Source organism: Podarcis muralis, chromosome 1 (genome assembly GCF_964188315.1).
Source record: "Podarcis muralis chromosome 1, rPodMur119.hap1.1, whole genome shotgun sequence".
In the NCBI taxonomy this organism is placed as follows: Eukaryota; Metazoa; Chordata; class Lepidosauria; order Squamata; family Lacertidae; genus Podarcis; species Podarcis muralis.
This window is the reverse complement of record NC_135655.1, coordinates 70,002,282-70,021,124: the sequence shown is the minus strand read 5'-3', so window position 1 is coordinate 70,021,124 and position 18,843 is coordinate 70,002,282. Positions and strand designations below refer to the sequence as shown.

The 18,843-nt window shown below is 44.8% G+C and overlaps 1 protein-coding gene across 1 annotated transcript; it reads left to right on the top strand.

Moving 5' to 3' along the window:
* Window positions 1–1,780: 1,780 nt before the first annotated feature.
* Window positions 1,781–16,548, top strand: PSMA1 (proteasome 20S subunit alpha 1). The gene is made up of 10 exons (XM_028732297.2): window positions 1,781–1,936; window positions 3,808–3,852; window positions 5,628–5,729; window positions 10,049–10,152; window positions 10,817–10,905; window positions 11,741–11,811; window positions 12,858–12,987; window positions 13,665–13,744; window positions 14,946–15,050; window positions 16,216–16,548. The coding sequence occupies exons 1-10, from the start codon at window positions 1,934–1,936 to the stop codon at window positions 16,270–16,272; spliced, it is 786 nt and encodes a 261-aa protein (XP_028588130.1). The 5' UTR covers window positions 1,781–1,933; the 3' UTR covers window positions 16,273–16,548.
* The last annotated feature ends 2,295 nt before the right edge of the window (window positions 16,549–18,843 follow it).

The following is an 18,843-nucleotide window of genomic DNA, read 5'->3' as shown; positions in this document are numbered from 1 at the left end:
TCACAAGAAGACCTTGAGAAGGGTGCGCAGACAGGAGGTAGGAATGAGGGATGTGCACAGTCACCCCAGAGCCCATATTTTCTCTCATTAGATATGATTCAGACTGTTATTGGTAAGATAGTACTAGTAGAAAAATCCTGATGTCCTGGTTTTCGGGTGTAAAAATGTTGTTGGGTGAATTTTGGTGAATCAGGATGTAACAATCATCAATCCTTACAGATGATGAATACAGGCCAACAGCATGATTTATTCATTACACTGGAATACTACTTAGAATGAGGCATGCCCAAGCTCCATTAATATGCTGTGCAACTTCTTTCTGGGAAGTTACTTCAATGTAGCAACAGAAGGGGTAACTTAGGTGCATACAGCAGAATTAAAGCATGATACCCTGTATGTGACCTTGATGTACCGTATTTTTCGCTCTATAAGACGCACCAGACCATAAGACGCACCTAGTTTTTGGAGGAGGAAAACAAGAAAAAAATATATTCTGAATCTCAGAAGCCAGAACAACAAGAGGGATCGCTGTGCAGTGAAAGCAGCAATCCCTCTTGCTGTTCTGGTTTCTGGGATAGCTGTGCAGCCTGCATTCACTCCACAAGACGCACACACATTTCCCCTTACTTTTTAGGAGCGAAAAAGTGAGCCTTACAGAGCAAAAAATACGGTAATTTCGGTGCCAGGCAAAGGCCTTGATATTTTCCCGGGCTGCTTAAGCTTCTGTAAATTGCTTTGACTTGAACTTGTTGCCCCATCTCATTTGTTTTGGCCCCACCCATTAACGGAGTGCACTTGCCCTCCTGCAAGGTTGGCCTAATGCAGGTACCCCCAAACTCCCTGACCACTGGTGCTGTTATCTAGGGATGATGGGAGTTGTAGTCCCAAAGCATCTGGAGGGCCACGTTTGGGGATGCCTGCCTAATGCCTTGCTCTGGACTCTCTGTGCTGCCAAGAGTGCCACCTGATTGCCTCTATAATTCCACAGCTTTTTATGTATACCAGTCTTTACCAACCTGGTGCCCTCCAGACATTTTGGATTACAATTCCCACCAACTCGCCCAGTTCTGTCAATCTAGGTTGCAGTCCCACACTAATTTACCTGGGACTAAATCGCATTAAGGCACGCGGGTGGCGCTGTGGGTTAAACCAGAGCCTAGGACTTGCCGATCAGAAGATCGGCGGTTCGAATCCCCACGAGGGGGTGAGCTCCTGTTGCTGGGTCCCAGCTCCTGCCAACCTAGCAGTTTGAAAGCACGTCAAAGTGCAAGTAGATAAATAGGTACCACTCCGACGGGACGGTAAACGGCGTTTCCGTGCGCTGCTCTGGTTCGCCAGAAGTGGCTTAGTCATGCTGGCCACATGACCCGGAAGCTGTACGCCGGCTCCCTCGGCCAATAAAGCGAGATGAGCGCCGCAATCCCAGAGCCGGACATGACTGGACCTAAGGGTCAGGGGTCCCTTTACGTTTACTAAATCTCATTAAATTCAAGGGGACTTACTTTTGAGGAGACTCACATAGTATTGCATTGTTGGTATTTTAAAAGGGGAAAAACAACAACTGCTAAAGGATGGGGCAGGTCGCTATTATTATTACTATTATTATTATTATTATTATTATTATTATTATTATTATTATTATTTGATTAAATGTGTATACCGCCCTTCGTCTGACGATCTCAGGGCAGCTCACAGTACGAAGCGGCGAGTGTCCAGTGCGCACGCGCCGACCTTCCGCTGTTCCAGAGGGAGGAGCCGTCCTGGCGAGGCGCCTTTGGATCGGGGGTTTGGCGATCGGCTGCGATTCCTCGCCAGAGACGGAAGGAAGTCCCGAAGCCCGCACTCGACGCTCGCCGAGCTATCGATCTCCTTTTTCCCCAAAGCCACCCTTGCTGGTGCAGCCGCTCGTGGTGGTGTTCGGGAAGCAGCCGACATGGTGAGACGGGTGGGGATCGGGGGCCGGCGGGAGGGAGAGAGGGAGGGAGAGCCAGAAGGAGCCCGGGGAGAGATCGCGGGGAGGCTACGTCTCCCTCGTCGGAGTAAGTGGGTGAGTCAGCACATCGGAGTGGTGGTTGTGTCTGGGCCCAGGTTGTGCCTCTTCTCCTGCCGCCTTCAGGAGCCTGAAGCCTCCCAGCGCTGCCTCCGCATCTCTTTGGCCGATCCCTCCGCCTTCTCCCTAAATCAAACTTTCCTGCATTCCCAAATCTTCTTTTTCGCGCCTCCGAGCCCCTTCCGCAAGAAAGGGGCAGCAGCAGCATCAATCCCTCCCGCACCGTTTGTTCAGATTTTTTTTCCATAAAAAAAGAAGATAATCCACCTTTCTCTAAGATGCAGGGACTATTATGGCTGCCCCAACACCTCAACCCCGATAATAATCTCAAATTCTCTCCTCCTTAACCGAAAGCGAAACTCCTTTCTCATCCCTTCGAAATCGCAGGCTTGTCAGGCAAGATAAAATGTCTGACAAGAAATTGGTTGCCGTCCAGTTTTTCTGTATAACCTCCAGAGGAAGCATATCCCCAGTTTGCACAAAGAGCGAATCATTCACCATTGCTCAATGATGCAGCATTTTATTCTGCTTCATGACTCCATTGTTCTCCTCTGTATGACTTCGGGGTAGCGGGGGAGGACTTTTCTCAGGGTGAAAGTTGAACAGGTATGTATGTGGCTGTATCAAATATTTTAGAGCCCCGGTGGTGCCAGTCTCCAGTTTTACTTCTTCCTGGTATTCTATGAGCAAGAGACATGTACTTCAGCATAACTTCTTGAATTAAATATAGGCCTTCATGTAGCCCTCACACGCATCTTCATATAATCAAATTTTAATTTGCAGATTTCTTGTTTAGAACACATCTTAGAATTTTCTTGATCCCCACTAAAATAGCAGAAAAGTGTTCTGTTAAAATTTCATTCAAGTAGGAGTTTTGAATTTGGTTTAAAAATGCCAAAGTGCTTCAATGTCTTGTAGACCCTGAATGCAGTCCTTCAAAGAGAAGTGAAACCATTTGATTCAACATGGCTAGTGTGGGGCAGTTAATGCTGTAGAAAGCTGTTATTCTGCAATTGTCTAGTAGTGTGTTGATTCATGCTTTGATCAGCCAAAAAAGGCATGATGTTGCTCTTACTGTAATCAAAAGTAAAACTTACCTTGATTTTAAGGAAGCAGGATTGTAGTGTTAGACTTCGGACTTGTTTCTGTGCAGCATGTTCAGTATTGGGTTGCTAATCACGAATCATTTCTTTAAAGCTCCTCACCTTAAAAATGTTCTTTCTTACCCCTAATCCACGATAACATGATTAGGCCATGTGCCTATGCTACTTACTGCACTGTTTGCAATAACTTTGAGTAATTCTAATCTCTTTCTTTCCCATACCTTACCTTATTTCTCCCTTCCTCCCTATTCCTAGCTTTGCATTCTGAGCTTCTTAGCAAACCTTAATAATTGTGAAGTGCCACATTTAAACAAACAAACCTTCTTCAGTCTTCTCTTGAAAGTAAAATTTGTCCCAGCCTGTATATTTTTGTGGCTACTGGCTGTACCTTCACTGCCATAGGTACTATGTCTTTGAACAGTTTCTGGGCATCACAAGTGGGCAGAGTGCTGTTGCACTCAGGTGTTGCTTGTGTGCTTCCCGTAGGCATCAGGTTGGCCACCGTGAGAACAGGATGCTAGAGTAGATGGGCCTTTGGCCAGAACCAACACGGCTGTTCTTATGTCATACTTTAAAATGTTTTAAAGCATAATGTTGTACCTTTGTAGCTGATAATGCTACTCATGTTAATAGATTCTATTTTGTGCACTTTAGTTTCGCAACCAGTATGACAATGATGTCACCGTTTGGAGCCCTCAGGTATTATTATTATTATTATTATTATTATTATTATTATTATTATTATTTTATTTATTTATTTATTTATTTATTTATTTATTTATTTTTCTCAACTCATTGCAGTGATTTGTACCTAACTTTAATAGCCAAAGGAATATGCTAGTAAACAGTTTTCCATATGAGTTTGATTGATTGCCTAGACCAGGGGTCTGCAACCTTTAAGACAAAAAGAGCCACTTCGACCCATTTCCGAAGGGAAAAAAAATCTGGGAGACGCAAAACCGGGAAGGTGATGTTGGGACGGTGCGTGACTAACACACGCCCCGCCCCCATGCAACGTCACAGCCAGTACAGCGCCCGCCACAGTGGGGAGTGTCGGGGCGCACAATGCGCCTCCTCCCCTTGCTAGTATCCACCCCGGAGCCGCGGCAAAGGTGTAAAAGAGCCACATGCGGCTCCGGAGCCGCGGGTTGCAGACCCCTGGCCTAGACATTGGGGAAAGTGCAATCATTTTTTTTAAAGGGAAAGTTGTAAGAACTACAGTGGTGCCCCGCAAGACGAACGCCTCGCAAGACGGAAAACCCGCTAGACGAAAGGGTTTTCCGTTTTGGAGGCGCTTCGCAAAACGAATTTCCCTATGGGCTTCCTTCACAAGACGAAAGCCCATAGGGAAATCTCCGGGGCAGCGGGGAAGCGCAGCGCGTCTTCCCCACTGTCCTCGGACCTCCTCCAAAGGCTGGCGGCGGGGCGGAGAGACCTCCTCCCGCCGCCAGCCTTCGTTTCTCCGCTATCCCGGACGGCTTTTGAAGGCCGGCAGGGGGCAAAAGTCTTTGCTCCCCCCTGCCTGCCTTCCCGGGGGCTTTTAAATCGCCCCGGGACAGCGGAGAAGTCCTCCGCTGTCCCAGGGCGATTTTAAAATGCTGGCGGGCGGCAGCGGAGGCTTTGCTGCCGCCCGCCAGCATTTTAAGATCGCCCCGGGACAGCGGAGAAGTCTCCGCTGTCCCGGGGTTTTTTAAAATGCTGGGGGTGGGAAGAAAAGCCCTTGTCCGTCCCGTCCCCCCGCCTTCAGAAGAGGTCGGGGGACAGACTGTCCCCGGACCAGGTCTGAAGGCGGTTTCCATAGGAACGCATTGATTGATTTTCAATGCATTCCTATGGGAAACCGTGCTTCGCAAGACGAAAAACTCGCAAGAAGAAAAAACTTGCGGAACGAATTAATTTCGTCTTGCGAGGCACCACTGTAGTGTGTACACAGTTACACCAATTCCTGTTTTGTGTGTATGCATGTGCTGTTTGTGAATGAACAACAGAGATCCTTGCCAAATGGATAGTAATTCTTCAGGTACTTTATATTTTACTTGGTGTGAAAAGTATTTAGGGTTGCTTGGTCAGAACATAATTGTATCAATGTTCCAAACACTGTCTTGTGAAGCCATTGACTCCACTTGAACATAAAAAGGCATTTGTTATATTCCATTGGCTGGTAAATTATGCAATTATAAAAGGCATACGGAATGAAATATGTCTGGCAGCCCAAAGTAAAAAGACTTCCTGGGAAGGTTGTGGTGCTCGGAGAGAATGCACATGCAAGCCAAGCTGCAGCGCTTCACTATGTTAGTTCAGAAGTTCCTTGTTACTGTAACTTGGTGTGTATTTTCTCTCTCTCTGTCTCTTTCACCTTCCCAGTTGCAGTGGTGCCAGAAGGTTGCTTATTGCAGTATGCAATATGATCAATGTACTTCTGGAGTCAGCACATTTTAAAAGAGGAACATTTTAATCTGTGTTTTCTTCTTTAGGGGCGAATTCATCAAATTGAATATGCAATGGAGGCTGTGAAGCAAGGCTCTGCAACTGTTGGACTCAAATCAAAGAACCATGCTGTTCTAGTTGCTTTAAAGGTAAACATTAGGGTAAAGCTTGGAGTTAATCCTCCCCCCCCCCCCTTTAAAATGAGAAGAGGATGCATGCAATTCTTTCCTACTATAATAATATGTCAGTGGTAAGAGGGACTATTGTATAGGGCAAGTATCTCTGGAAGTGTGGGTTTGAATCCCACCGCTGCCAAGCATCCTTGTAGCTGGTAGAGCTCAGTTGGTAGAGCAAGAGACTCTTAATTTCATGGTCGTGGGTTTGAGCCCTACGTTGGGCAAAAGATTTCTGCATTGCAGAGGGTTGGACTAGATGACTTTTGTGGTCCTGTCCAACTCTACAATGCTATGATTCTGTAATATATCTGAACTCCTTTATTATACAGTGGTGCCCCGCAAGACGAAATTAATTCGTTCCGCAATTTTTGTCGTCTAGCGAATTTTTCGTCTTGCGAAGCACGAAATCCCATAGGAATGCATTGAAAATCAATTAATGCGTTCCTATGGTCAAAAAAAGTCCAAACAAAGCCAAATTTGGTACAACAACAGTTTATTAACTGCTCTTTAAAGTCACACATACTGTAAAGAGCAGTTCAAAAATTGAAGGGAAAATAAATTAACTTTATAAACATGACAGAAAAACATTTAAAAATCAACAAAGTGTACAGTACATTTTCTAAGACTCTGGGGGACCACTCGAAGAAGGCTCCTCTTCCACTCTTTGCTTCTTGGTCAAGAACCTGTCCATAGTCTGCTGCTTTATCCGCCTTTTCAGCAGCTCCCTGAAAGACGACATGACCCTCGTATCATAAAAGTTCCCAGCGTCATGTGCCACGTGCTTCTCATGGTGGTGTAGATCTGCAAATGTCTGCACCTCCTTCCACTTCTGGCAAATGTCCCTCAGTCTTTCGGAGGACAGCCGTTCCTCAGTTGCTTCCTCCTCTTCCAGTGAGGCCTGCTCCTGCGCAGCCTCTGCCTGCAGTTCGACCAGCTCCACGGTGGTCAGCTCGTCGTCGTGCCCCTCCACCAGCTCGCAGACGTCCTCCTCCGTGACCTCCAGGCCCATGGTCCTCCCCAAGGCAACAATGTCCTGCACCACTGTTGACTCTGGTGCATCAGAGTCACTTGGTGCCACACAGTCCGGCCACAGGCTGCGCCAAGCGCAATTCAAATTTCTCTGGCTGATCCCTTTCCAGGCCGTGTTGACCATCTTCAAGCAGGTGACGATGTCGAAGTGGTCCTTCCAGAATTCCCGCAGGGTGATGGTGGTGCAGTCAGTCACCTCAAAGCATCGCCTGAAAAGCTCCTTGGTGTAGAGTTTTTTGAAATTGGCGATGACCTGCTGATCCATCGGCTGCAGCAGTGGTGTGGTGTTAGGCGGCAGGAACATGATGTTGATGAAGCTGAACTCCTCCAACAAGTCCACCTCAAGGCCTTTAGGATGGGCAGGAGCATTGTCCATCAGAAGCAAAGCCTTCAGCGGCAGGTCGTTGTCCAGCAGGTACTGCTTGACAGCAGGGCCAAAAGCAAGATTGACCCAGTCCACAAACAGCACACGTGTGACCCAAGCCTTGCTGTTGGATCGCCACATGACACTCAGCCGCTCCTTGTCGATCTTGTGTCTCTTGAAGGCCCGTGGGTTCTCCGAGTGGTACACCAGCAGGGGCTTGATCTTCAGGTCGCCGCTTGCGTTGGCACAGAAGAGCAGGGTCAGACGGTCCTTCATGGGCTTGTGGCCAGGCAGCCTGGACTCCTCCTGAGTGATGAAAGTCCTTTTGGGCATCCTCTTCCAAAACAGCCCGGTCTCGTCGCAGTTGAAGACCTGCTGCGGAACGTAGCCCTCCGTCTTCACAAGCTCCAGGAACTCCGCTGCAAAGTCTTCAGCCGCAGGAACATCAGAACTGGCAGCCTCTCCATGCCTGACCACGCTGTGGATGCCAGATCTTGTCTTGAACCGGTCAAACCAACCTCTGCTAGCCTTGAAGACTTCTGGCTCGGCTGAGGTTCCTGGCTGTTCCCGGATGAGGTCAGCGTGCAAGGCCTTGGCCTTCTCACAAATGACGGCCTCAGACACTGTGTCCCCTGCACGCTGCTTCTCTTCTATCCAGATGAGCAGCAACTTCTCGACCTCCTCCAGGACAGCTGGGCGGTTCTTCACGATCCTGGTGACTCCCTTGGCTGCATCAGTCGCCAGGATCTTCTCCCTCATCTTCAGGATGGTCCCGATGGTCGATGGGTTCCTGCCGTACTCCCTGGCGATGTCCGTCACACGCATTCCACCGTCGTGCTTCCAGATGATCTCCTTCTTCATTTCCAGCGTCACCTTCTCCTTCTTCCTATCGCCGGCCACCGCAGCAGCAGTCTTCTTGGGTCCCATGGCAGCACAGCTCCTACCTTCGTAAACTCAGAAACAGAAAAAAAAATCAGTGATGTGCTTCAAACCCAAAAAATACAAAAGCAGCCAGCCACCCACCACACAGAAATTAAAACCCAGAACCAAGGCCTTGAATCCCAAGCACCCCAACCCCAAATCCAAAATCCAAAAACCCCCAAAAAAGTTTTAAAAGTTTAGCTTACCAAATGGATGAAAGAGAAGTTCTGGAAAAGCTTCAACAATCAACCACCGAAGTCCTCAGAAACCTCAAATGGCTGCAAAATAAGTTTAGGAAAAGCTTCAAAAATCACCAATGTCTTCAAAAACCTCAACTGCTCCCACAGACACGCACCAACCCACCCACAACACAGAAATTGCAAACCCCTCCCCAACTGCTCCCCCAGCCCCTCCCCAACTGCTGCAAACCCCTCCCCAACTGCTTCCCCACCCAGACAAAAAAAAATTTCAAAAAATAACAACATGGCCAGCACTCAGAAATTCAAACTCAGAAAAATTTTTCAAAAATAAACAACCATGCCTAGTGGTCACAGAAAATCATAAAAATTCCAAAAAAACCCCACAAGCCCCCAGATTTCTGCAGAAACCTCCCCAACAGTTCCCCTAGCCAGCCAGCACTCAGAAATTCAAACTCAGAAAAAAAAATTTGAAAAAAAACAACCATGCCTAGTGGTCACAGAAAATCACAAAAAATCCCAAAAAGCCCCACAAGCTCCCAGATTTCTGCAGAAACCTCCCCAACTGTTCCCCCAGCCAGCCAGCACTAGAAATTCAAACTCAGAAAAATTTTCAAAAAAAAACAACCTGGCCCAGTGGTCACAGAAAATCATAAAAATTCCCAAAAAAGGCCCACAAGCCCCCAGATTATCGCAAACCCCTTCCCAACACCAAGTCCTTGAATCCCAAACACCCCAACCCAAAATCCAAAACCCCCCAAAAAAGTTTTAAAAGTTTAACTTACCAAATGGATGAAAGAGAAGTTCTGGAAAAGTTCTGGAAAAGTTTTGGAAAATCTTCAAAAGTGAGCAAAGTCTGAGAAAAGGCTACCAAACCGCGTGCTAACAGTTGCTCCTCGAAGTCAAGTCGCAACTGCAGCTGCTCAAGCTAAGCACCCTTGGTTTTAACGGTTTTTACACAAAGGAAACAAAGTCGCGAGACGTTTTCGTTTTGCGAAGCAAGCCCATAGGGGAATTCGTCTTGCGAGGCAAATCGCGGACGAAAAAACCTTTCGTCTAGCGAGTTTTTTGTCTTGCGAGGCATTCGTCTTGCGGGGCACTACTGTACAATTGTAAGCCTAACTACCATGAAGTAAAGTACTGCATTCTAAATGCTCTGGAAATAATAGAACATAATGGTGCTTTTTCCTTTCTAAATACACTACCCGCCATTAATCATTGCTGAGCTGCTGCCAGATAGACAGTACAAGCAGTGATGGTTTTAGGCGTGTCTGATATGTGCCAAACCTGGAAGTGACTCGAAAACGTCACAAAAGTGGGGCGGGGGCAGAATGGTGTGTTTGCAGACTTTTTCAGTCGTGCTTCAAATATACATGATTTCACTAAAATGTGCTGTGCCTCACAATGTAACTCCCACATAAATGGGGAGTTGCCTATACTGAGCTACCTAGAAGAGTGGTTCCCAGTTGCCAAAGTACAGCAGACCCCGTTTTTCAAAAGCCAAGCCATGGACCCACTACTTTTGAAAATTTTGATATGTCTATGGTAATTTTTGTTATGTGAATGGTGCAACAGACCCCCTGGGTGGGTTATGCAGACCTGGGGTCCATGGACCACCAACTGGGAACCAGTGGTCTGGACCAATCATCCGGCAGTGTACTGCATTTTCATGTGTTCATAAGAAGGGATGGATAAAAGACTCTCCAGTCAGTTGTTACTATAACCATACTTGTCATTGTCAAAATGTTTGTGTGACTCACAACTATTTTTTCTGTGTTTAGAGGGCACAGTCTGAGCTGGCAGCTCATCAGAAAAAAATCTTATATGTTGACAACCATATCGGTATTTCAATTGCTGGGCTTACTGCTGATGCAAGACTTCTATGGTAATTTTGCAAATTGGTTTATTTCATATATAGGGCACAGAGATAAAATTACACCTATTTTAGTGCATTTCAAATATTTATATGCCTCCTTTTAAGAGTACATAAAATTGCATGTAAACCCCAGTGGTACCATTGACTGGAATTAAAGCAAATTTATAAACACGTTGTCTGGGATTCAGCTAAGAGGTAGCCAGTATTGTGAGGGTGCAGGGGAAGGGGCTGAGATGGGCAGAACAGTGACTTGCCAGGCAATGTTGTGCATGTCTACTCAGAAGTAAGTGCCATTGAGTTCAGTGGCGTTTGTTCCCAAGTAAGTGAATATAGGATTGCAGCCTGAATAAACCCTATTTCTTCTTATTCATTGCTTTTCACATGGAGAAGAATGCAGCATGACTAACATTAAAACCTCATATAAAACACAGTGGCTAAACATACTCTGTCCAGTAACTTCTTGGAGAGGTGAGATTTGAGCACTGCTTGTTGCTGCGACCCCCAAGCAATATAATTGTAGCTGAACAGCTTGCCTAAGCTGATGCCCTCTAGATGGGGCTACTGCAGGGCACTCCATTAATCACAACAAGGATCAAAGCTACACCTAGAATGAAACCTGTGCATAACAAGCCATCTACTGATGTATTTTTGTTTCTCTCTCTGAATCCTGCAGCAATTTCATGCGCCAGGAGTGTCTGGATTCTAGATTTGTATTTGACAGACCTCTTCCAGTGTCTCGACTAGTATCTCTGATTGGAAGCAGTATCCTTTTTTTGTGTGATTGTAATCTTGAGACGCTCACGGTTGTCAAGATTATGCTCTGCTCTTGACCAATGTTCTTACCACTTCAGTAAGTGTATTGATCAATGTATTGACTTGTGTAAGAACTAAACTAGTTCAGGTCATTGGAGACCTTTTGCTTTAATATTAAAGGTGCTGGATCTACTGATCCCTGGAAAATTTCAGCCACAGATGGTAGTGGTAAAAACCAAATGATAACATTGAAGAGTTGTATTCAACAGTGTTACTCAGCTGATGGTAAGGCTTCTATCACCAAAACTGGGAGGGAAGTAATTTTCTGCAGCTCCAGCCCACCCATCACCCCCAAATTCTGCTCTAGAGGATTGGGAGGTCCTCCGGAGCAGATGAGGGAGGGAGAACATATCTGAAAATTTATTATCTTCTGCTATCAGAGGTCTTAATATCCACTGAGTGACACCCTTGAGTATAACTTGGAACGTTTGAATGGTTCTGCATGTTCATGTTACTTGAGCAGTAAGTGATAACTTTTGTGTAGTTGCCACAATAAATCAAGTGCATATATCTTGAATATTTGTGTTGAGTATTCACAGGCATTTGGTTTAGTGGGGGGTTTCTCTGCTCAGCTGTTTTGTGGGTTGTGTTTAATTGAAATGTGTGTTGCTGATGGTCTTAATAGCTTTTATTTTAAATGCTATCTGCTTTTAGCATTACTTGTCTTTCTATTCTCTCTATTTGTAAGCCTTAGGGCCCCCTTGAGGGTGGAAAAGTGGGATAGAAATGTTTTTATAACTGAAATATACATGCCGTTTGAGACACATTCCTCAGCTTGTCCAAGAAACGCAGATACCAACACAACGGTATGGCAGAAGGCCATATGGTGTCGGACTTCTCATTGCAGGCTATGATGTAAGGCTCATTTTCATACTTGTCTATCACATATTCCTTGGATGATACGTTATTCTAAAGTATAATGAGAGTTTTCTATGCTAGAAGAAGCATGATACTATATTAGCAACATGGCACTAAACAGTGGGTTGTCTCCAAGGGCTGTCCTCCTGTGAGCACAAGACCTTTTGATCTAGTGGAGGTGTCCACTAAGGGGAAGTGATTTTTGCTGATTGCCCCACTCCCCCCGCCTCCATTCTATACTGTCACAAGCCATAACCTCCAGAATAGGTTTTGGGGGGATGAAGGAGGGGGAATCGGCAAAACCCACTTCTCCATCTCACCGCTTGTGGAATGCTCTCCCCCGGGAGGTTCGCCTGGTGCCTTCATTATATACCTTTAGGCACCAGGTGAAAATATTTCTCTTTAACCAGGTCTTTGGCTGGTTGACATTCAATGTCCTTTTAATTGTGTTGTGGAAAGGAGGATTATTGGTTTGCTTTTGTTCTTGTTTTTTTCTGCTTTTTATACAGTTGTACCTTGGACCCCGAACGCCTCGGTACTCGGACGTTTTGGCTCCCGAACGCCACAAACCCGGAAGTGAGTGTTCTGGTTTGCGAACGTTCTTTGGAACCTGAACGTCCGACGGGGCTTCCGAATGCTTTGGTTTGCGAACGTTTTGGAAGTCAAACAGACTTCCGGAACAGATTCCGTTCGACTTCCAAGGTATGACTGTATTGTAATTTTATGTTGGGAACCACCCTGTGATCTACAGATATAGGGTGGTATATAAATTTATTTAAGAATAAGAAGACTCCACTGCTGAAAACAATACAAGGAGAATCAGTTGTATTTCATCCTATATGCAAGGCATGAAACATATGGTATAATATTAGCACCATATTATTTTAGGCCTTTGGTCAGGAAACCTGAAAATTGAAAATTGTATATGTACCCATATATGTTAATTACAGATTTTATATGTTGCATTCTTTTGAAATAAAATAGAATGGAAATATCTTTATGCTATTTCATGGTAAATAAATAATGTCCATTTGTTTTACTAGGATATGGGTCCCCATATCTTCCAGACCTGTCCTTCTGCAAATTATTTTGACTGCAAAGCAATGTCCATTGGAGCTAGGTCCCAGTCAGCTCGAACTTACTTGGAGCGACACATGACTGAATTTGCTGACTGTAAGTGTTTGTCTCTTCTATCTGATTTGTAGTACAGTCAAACCTTGGCTCCTGAAAGCCTGTTACTGTACGTTTTGGCTCCTGAACGCCGAAAACCCGAAAGTGTTCCAGTTTTTGAACGTTTTTCAGAAGCTGAAGGTCCAATGCAGCTTCTGCTTGAGTGCAGGAAGCTCCTGCAGCCAATCAGAAGCCGTCCCTCAGTTGTTGAACAATTCGGAAGCCGAACAGGCTTCTGGAATGGATTAAGTTCGACAACCGAGGTTTGACTGTATGATGTTTTGCACATATTGCTCTACCCCTTTCTCTCATGTACATGTTGTGTTCCTGGTTTATTGCTGAGCGGACTTTGACTGGTAATCACGGGCATGGGAAGGGAGACAGTTTTGAAACTTCCCCTTCCCTGCAGGAGAAATACAGTGGTACCTCCAGTTGCGAACGGGATTTGTTCCGGAGGTCCGGCTGCATCCTGAGGAATTCGCAACTTAAGGGCTGCTTCTGCGCATGTGCACAGCGTGCATAGAGCGCTTCTGCACATGCACGTGTGGCGAAACCCAGAAAAATACTTCCGGGTTTGCTGCATTCGCATCCCGAAGATTGCATATCCATAGGGATACATAAGTGGAGGTATGACTGTACTGAGCTTCTGAACTGGTCATAACTGAAAACATATTTTACAGGTAATCTGAATGAGCTAGTTAAGCATGGTCTGCGTGCCTTGAGAGAGACTCTTCCTGCAGAACAGGATCTGACTACTAAGGCAAGTGCTGGAACCTTTTTTTATTTGTGGTCTGTTCTATGATTTTGGAGCGTGAGTAACACTAGCAAAGCACAATACAGGAGGGGGATGAATCCTATCATTTGTGTAAGTGGGAGCCAAAATTCACAACTGAAGAGTTGTACGTAGTGAAGATTATTCAGGTAAAAAGATACAAAATAACCCTTTTACCAGTGCACCCAGAACTCCTGAACTGTATCATTAACTTAAGCAACTCGGCTACATTTGAACAGCACTTGCATGCATCACTTTTATACATGTTTGTATAAACACTAGAAATGTTTGTATAAACACTAGAAATGTGCTTACCGACTTATAAATAGCAGGTGATAGCCAAGTAAGTCATTTGCCAGTGATTCAAGTGGATCAGCTCTGAATATGGCTATTATTGGATATTGACCAGCACTAGCAAGGAGACACTTGTATGCATAATAACACTAGTCCTGATTATCTGGATTGCTTGAATAACAGCAGGCCTATGTGAAATTCTGGGGTTGGGGCCAAAGTAATAAAGGCAATGTTTGAGCTGCTGCAGGAATTCTTGGATGAACAGGTTTTTCTGGACCTATTCCAGTCAAATACATACGTATGTGATCAAGGGCTTATATATATTGGGGAATGTCCTGTATGTACCTGCCACTTTTGTATCTACTCCATGGTGGTGTTCCATATCCTGTCATTTTACTGATTTGTGAGGCCACAAGGGTACAGGACTGCTCCTTCATAGCAATTAATACATTGTGAGATGCTTTGCCAGCTAAGGTGCACCTTGCTTCACCTATGCTGGCTTCTCATCATGATTAAAATCAGGCATCCCCAAACTCAGCCTTCCAGCTGTTTTGGGACAACAACTCCCATCATCCCTGGCTAACAGGACCAGTGGTCAGGGATGATGGGAACTGTAGTCCCAAAACAGCTGGAGGGCTGGGTATGGGGATGCCTGATTAAAATGCACAGGTGTTGCTTGGTGTCTATCATGGAGGTGGCTAATATTTTGCTTTAACGGGCAGGATTTACCTAACCAGCCTCATCAGCAGAAGCCCTACACAAAGACTTCTGCACAGGCACAATGTTGGGAAAGAATGGTCTAAATCCTCCTGACTTCCCTTTGAATAGCTGTACATAATCTGTGCTGCAGAAAGACTGGGGCGCCTTTCTTAGTTTTACAATTATCATTTAACAGAATGTTTCCATTGGGATTGTTGGTAAAGATATGGAGTTCACTATTTATGATGATGATGATGTAGCACCATTCCTAGAAGGACTTGAAGAAAGACCCCAGAGAAAGGTACGCAAATTTAATACAACACATTGAATTTACTTATACAGTAACATTTTGTAAAATACCTGATTTTAGTGTTCTATAAGCTATGGTTTTGCTACTACCATTTTCTTTTATCTCAAAGGTTTTGGGGGCTATCCACCCCACCCCACCTCAATTGTAATGAACCTGTCCACATTCTGCAATCTTCCGCTGAGGCATTTCTCTAGTTTCCCTGTCTTTGAAGGAGTAGTGATTGGGAGAGGACCTTTTGGGGTTGTGAAACCCTTTCTGTGGAAAGCTGTCCCCAGTGTAGTTCTCTTGAGATCTGCTCTTTGTCCTTTCGTCACTAGAAAAAGGCATTATTTTAAATTAACAAGCCTGGTCCAATATTTAACCTGTGGAGAAATGAGACTCCTATACTTTGATAACGTTTAACTGTCTTAATTGTCCTAATTATATTAGTAATTGTTAATAGGTAATTATTTTATTGGTCCTGCAGGAGACATCTACTAATGAAAGGCAATAACTTTTGCTGATTTCTCCTCCCCATCTACCACCCCAGCAGCCCTCAAAATCTGTTCTGAACAGATTCTAACTCTCTAGAATACATTTTCTGACGGCTGCAGGAGGGGGAATCAACAAAAATAGCCCCTTCAGATGCCATGACACTAAAGATAAGCTGGATATCACAAAGTATTTTTAAGGAAGTTGTCCTGTAAATGGGGACAATGAGAGGACACTTAATAGGCTCCAGTATGAAATTATTTGGTACAACCATTATTGGGTTTTTCAGTCACTGAATCATGTTTATCTAAAAAGTTTTTTATGTTGGACACTCTTATCTATATTGGAACTTCAGAACCATTTTTTAAATAAGAGGAACAAATTACAGTTAAAGCAGGCATGTATAGTATGACTGCTGTCAGGCTTGGGAACTAAATGGGAATTATATTAAAGTTGCAAAGATTTGATTAAAAAAGATATATCGTGGCCTAATTTGATTTTGATTCTATGCAATTATTTAGTGCAGAATTGTGGAATATTGAAAATCAGAATGGACTTGGCCTCTAAAATTAAATACTGGTGGGGTTTTATATTTGTAAGATTTTGTTCTATAATTTGCTACCAGTGACAATTAAAACTGACATAATTTTAATTATATTTAATATTTTTATTTTACCTTTTCAAGACTGCTCAACCTGCTGAAGAAACTGCAGAAAAGGCTGAAGAACCAATGGAGCACTAATCATTGTGCATGCACTTCAGACACAGGAATGCCAGAGCATGCATTTGTATTCTGTTAACATAACTCTGAGATAAATGCATATTGTAGTGATACATTCTAGTGAGTTGGTCTACAAAAATGTATTGCCAAAAATCCTAAACTGGCAGCAAAGAATTAATAACTGACCACTGCTCTTGAGATGTCATTTTCTAGAAACTATGGAATATTGTTTTATATGAAAAAGCTTGTTTTCCTGTCATAAAGGCGTTGATTAAATAAACCTGTTTCTTGAAACAACTTGCTCTGGTTTTTATTTTTTAATTCATTAAATCAGGAAAAGCAAAATCATTATCACTGCTTCTTGAGGGAGAAAGTTCCATAGTTCAAGTATGCACTGTGTGAAGAAGTACTTTCTTTTCTCTGTCCTGAATTGTCTAACATTCCGTTTCATTGGATGGCCCTGAGTTCTAGTGTTATGAGGCAGGGAAGGACTTTTTTCTATCCTCTATCTACATGCCCGAGACCAGCAGGTATGGGTAAAGGTAAAGGGACCCCTGACCATTAGGTCCAGTCATGACTGACTCTGGGGTTACAGCGCTCATCTCGCTTTATTGGCCGAGGGAGCCGGCGTACAGCTTCCGGGTTATGTGGCCAGCATGACTAAGCCGCTTCTGGCGAACCAGAGCAGCGCACGGAAACGCCGTTTACCTTCCCGCCGGAGCGGTACCTATTTATCTACTTGCACTTTGACGTGCTTTTGAACTGCTAGGTTGGCAGGAGCAGGTACCGAGCAACGGGAGCCGACCTTCTGATTGGCAAGCCCTAGGCTCTGTGGTTTAACCCACAGCGCCACCCACGTCCCTTTTTGCAGGCAAAGGGCGGTATATAAAATCAATAAATAATAATAATAATAATGCTATGCATAATCACCTCAGTACTGCAACCTTTCCTCAGAGGAGTTGCAACACTCCCTTGATCGTTTTCGTTGCCCTTTTCTGACCTTTGAGATGTGATCAGAACCAGGGGTCGGCAACCTAGGACCCATGCGCCACAAGCGGCCCATAGGGGTCGTTTAACCAGCCCATGGACCTCCACCACCCGCTCAGGGACCCCACTGCCCGTTTGGTTGGCTCCCATGCGCCGCGCTAAACTGGCACGTAGCAGAGTGGGGACTGCCTTCCGCGACACTGGCTGGCTTTCCATTGGCTGCAGGAAGCTCCTGCAACCAATGGGAAGCTGCGAATGCCTCCTCTGCGCTGGAAGGAGCGCTGGAAATAGTGTTTGCACATGTGTGCGTGCACGCACTCTGGCCCACTGCAGCATCTGCGGGACGGTGAAGCGGCCCAAGCCATAAAAACTTTGCCAACCCCTGAAACACAATATATATACCAAATGCAGTCACACCATAGATTTGAATAATTGCATTATGATATTGGCAGTTCCTTGTCAAATCCTTTCCTAATGATCCCTAGCATGGAATTTGCCTTCTTCACAGCTGCCACATGCTGGGCCATTCATGGAGCTATTCGCTTTGACTCCAAAGTCTTCCTGCTTGTCAGTCACCACCAGTTCAGACTCCATGAGCATATATAAGAAATTAAGATTGTGTTTGACGCACATCACTTTAAATTTGTTTACACTGAATTTCACTTGTCCATTTACCGCCCAGTCACTCAGTTCAGAGAGGTCTTTTTGGACCTTTTCACAATCTCTTTAACATCTCTGAACTTGACCACCACACTACTCACCCTTAACTCTAGATAATTTATGAACCATTCTATGATTCTACAAAAATAAAAAGGTTTTGAATAGGATACTAGATGCGTGTCTCTGGAAGTAATCCTGAATTGAATGTGGCTTATGCTAGCAAGCATTTTAGGATTGCAACATAAGGCCATTGTCAGAAATTCTTTTCAGTTCAAAGGCAACACCCCTTCCCTGAGCCGGTATGCCAGTGTTGGATGGGGCAACTGATGTGAATTTTGCCTTTGTACCCTAGCCTAGTTTCCACACCCTCACACAACCTGTCAGGCAAGCAAGAAGCACAGAGTTCAGGGACCCATTCCAGCTACCACAAGCAAGGCTGAGCAAAGACTGATAAGGGGCGTTCCTTGGGGTGAAGGATACACGCAGGGCCGGATTGAGGTGTGAGGAGGCCCTAAGCTACTGAAGGTAATGGGGCCCTTTAGATGTCCAGCTGTCCTTTGTCAACAACAAATTGCCGCTGTTTTTTTCTGTTGAATATACGCTATATGGTAATTTATGGACCTAATAGGTATCTAAAACCATTTGCACATAACGAATAGGAGCCTACACAACACAACCCACTGTTGCTGTATGTAGGTTTTATTTTATTTGTTTTTTATCTTATATTTTGGAAATGTACACCCAGTCCCCCCCCTTAATTTTTTTGGGCCCCCCAACAGAGTGAGGCCCTAAGTTATAGCTTGTTTAGCTTATACGTAAATCCGGCACTGGTACATAGCCTGGGAAAGAGGCCCGCGGCCGAGATGGAGAGGGGCTGCATTTGACCCCTGGTCCTGAAGTTCCCCATCCGTGGCTTAGAAAGAAACGGGCGCCTGAAACCCGAAA

Bases quoted from the DNA above. Each gene is read 5' to 3' on its own strand.
- PSMA1 (XM_028732297.2), top strand. The intron at 10,153-10,816 runs GTAATTTTGCAA...TGAATCCTGCAG, and splicing joins GCTGATGCAAGACTTCTATG to CAATTTCATGCGCCAGGAGT. The intron at 11,812-12,857 runs GTAAGGCTCATT...TTGTTTTACTAG, and splicing joins TTCTCATTGCAGGCTATGAT to GATATGGGTCCCCATATCTT.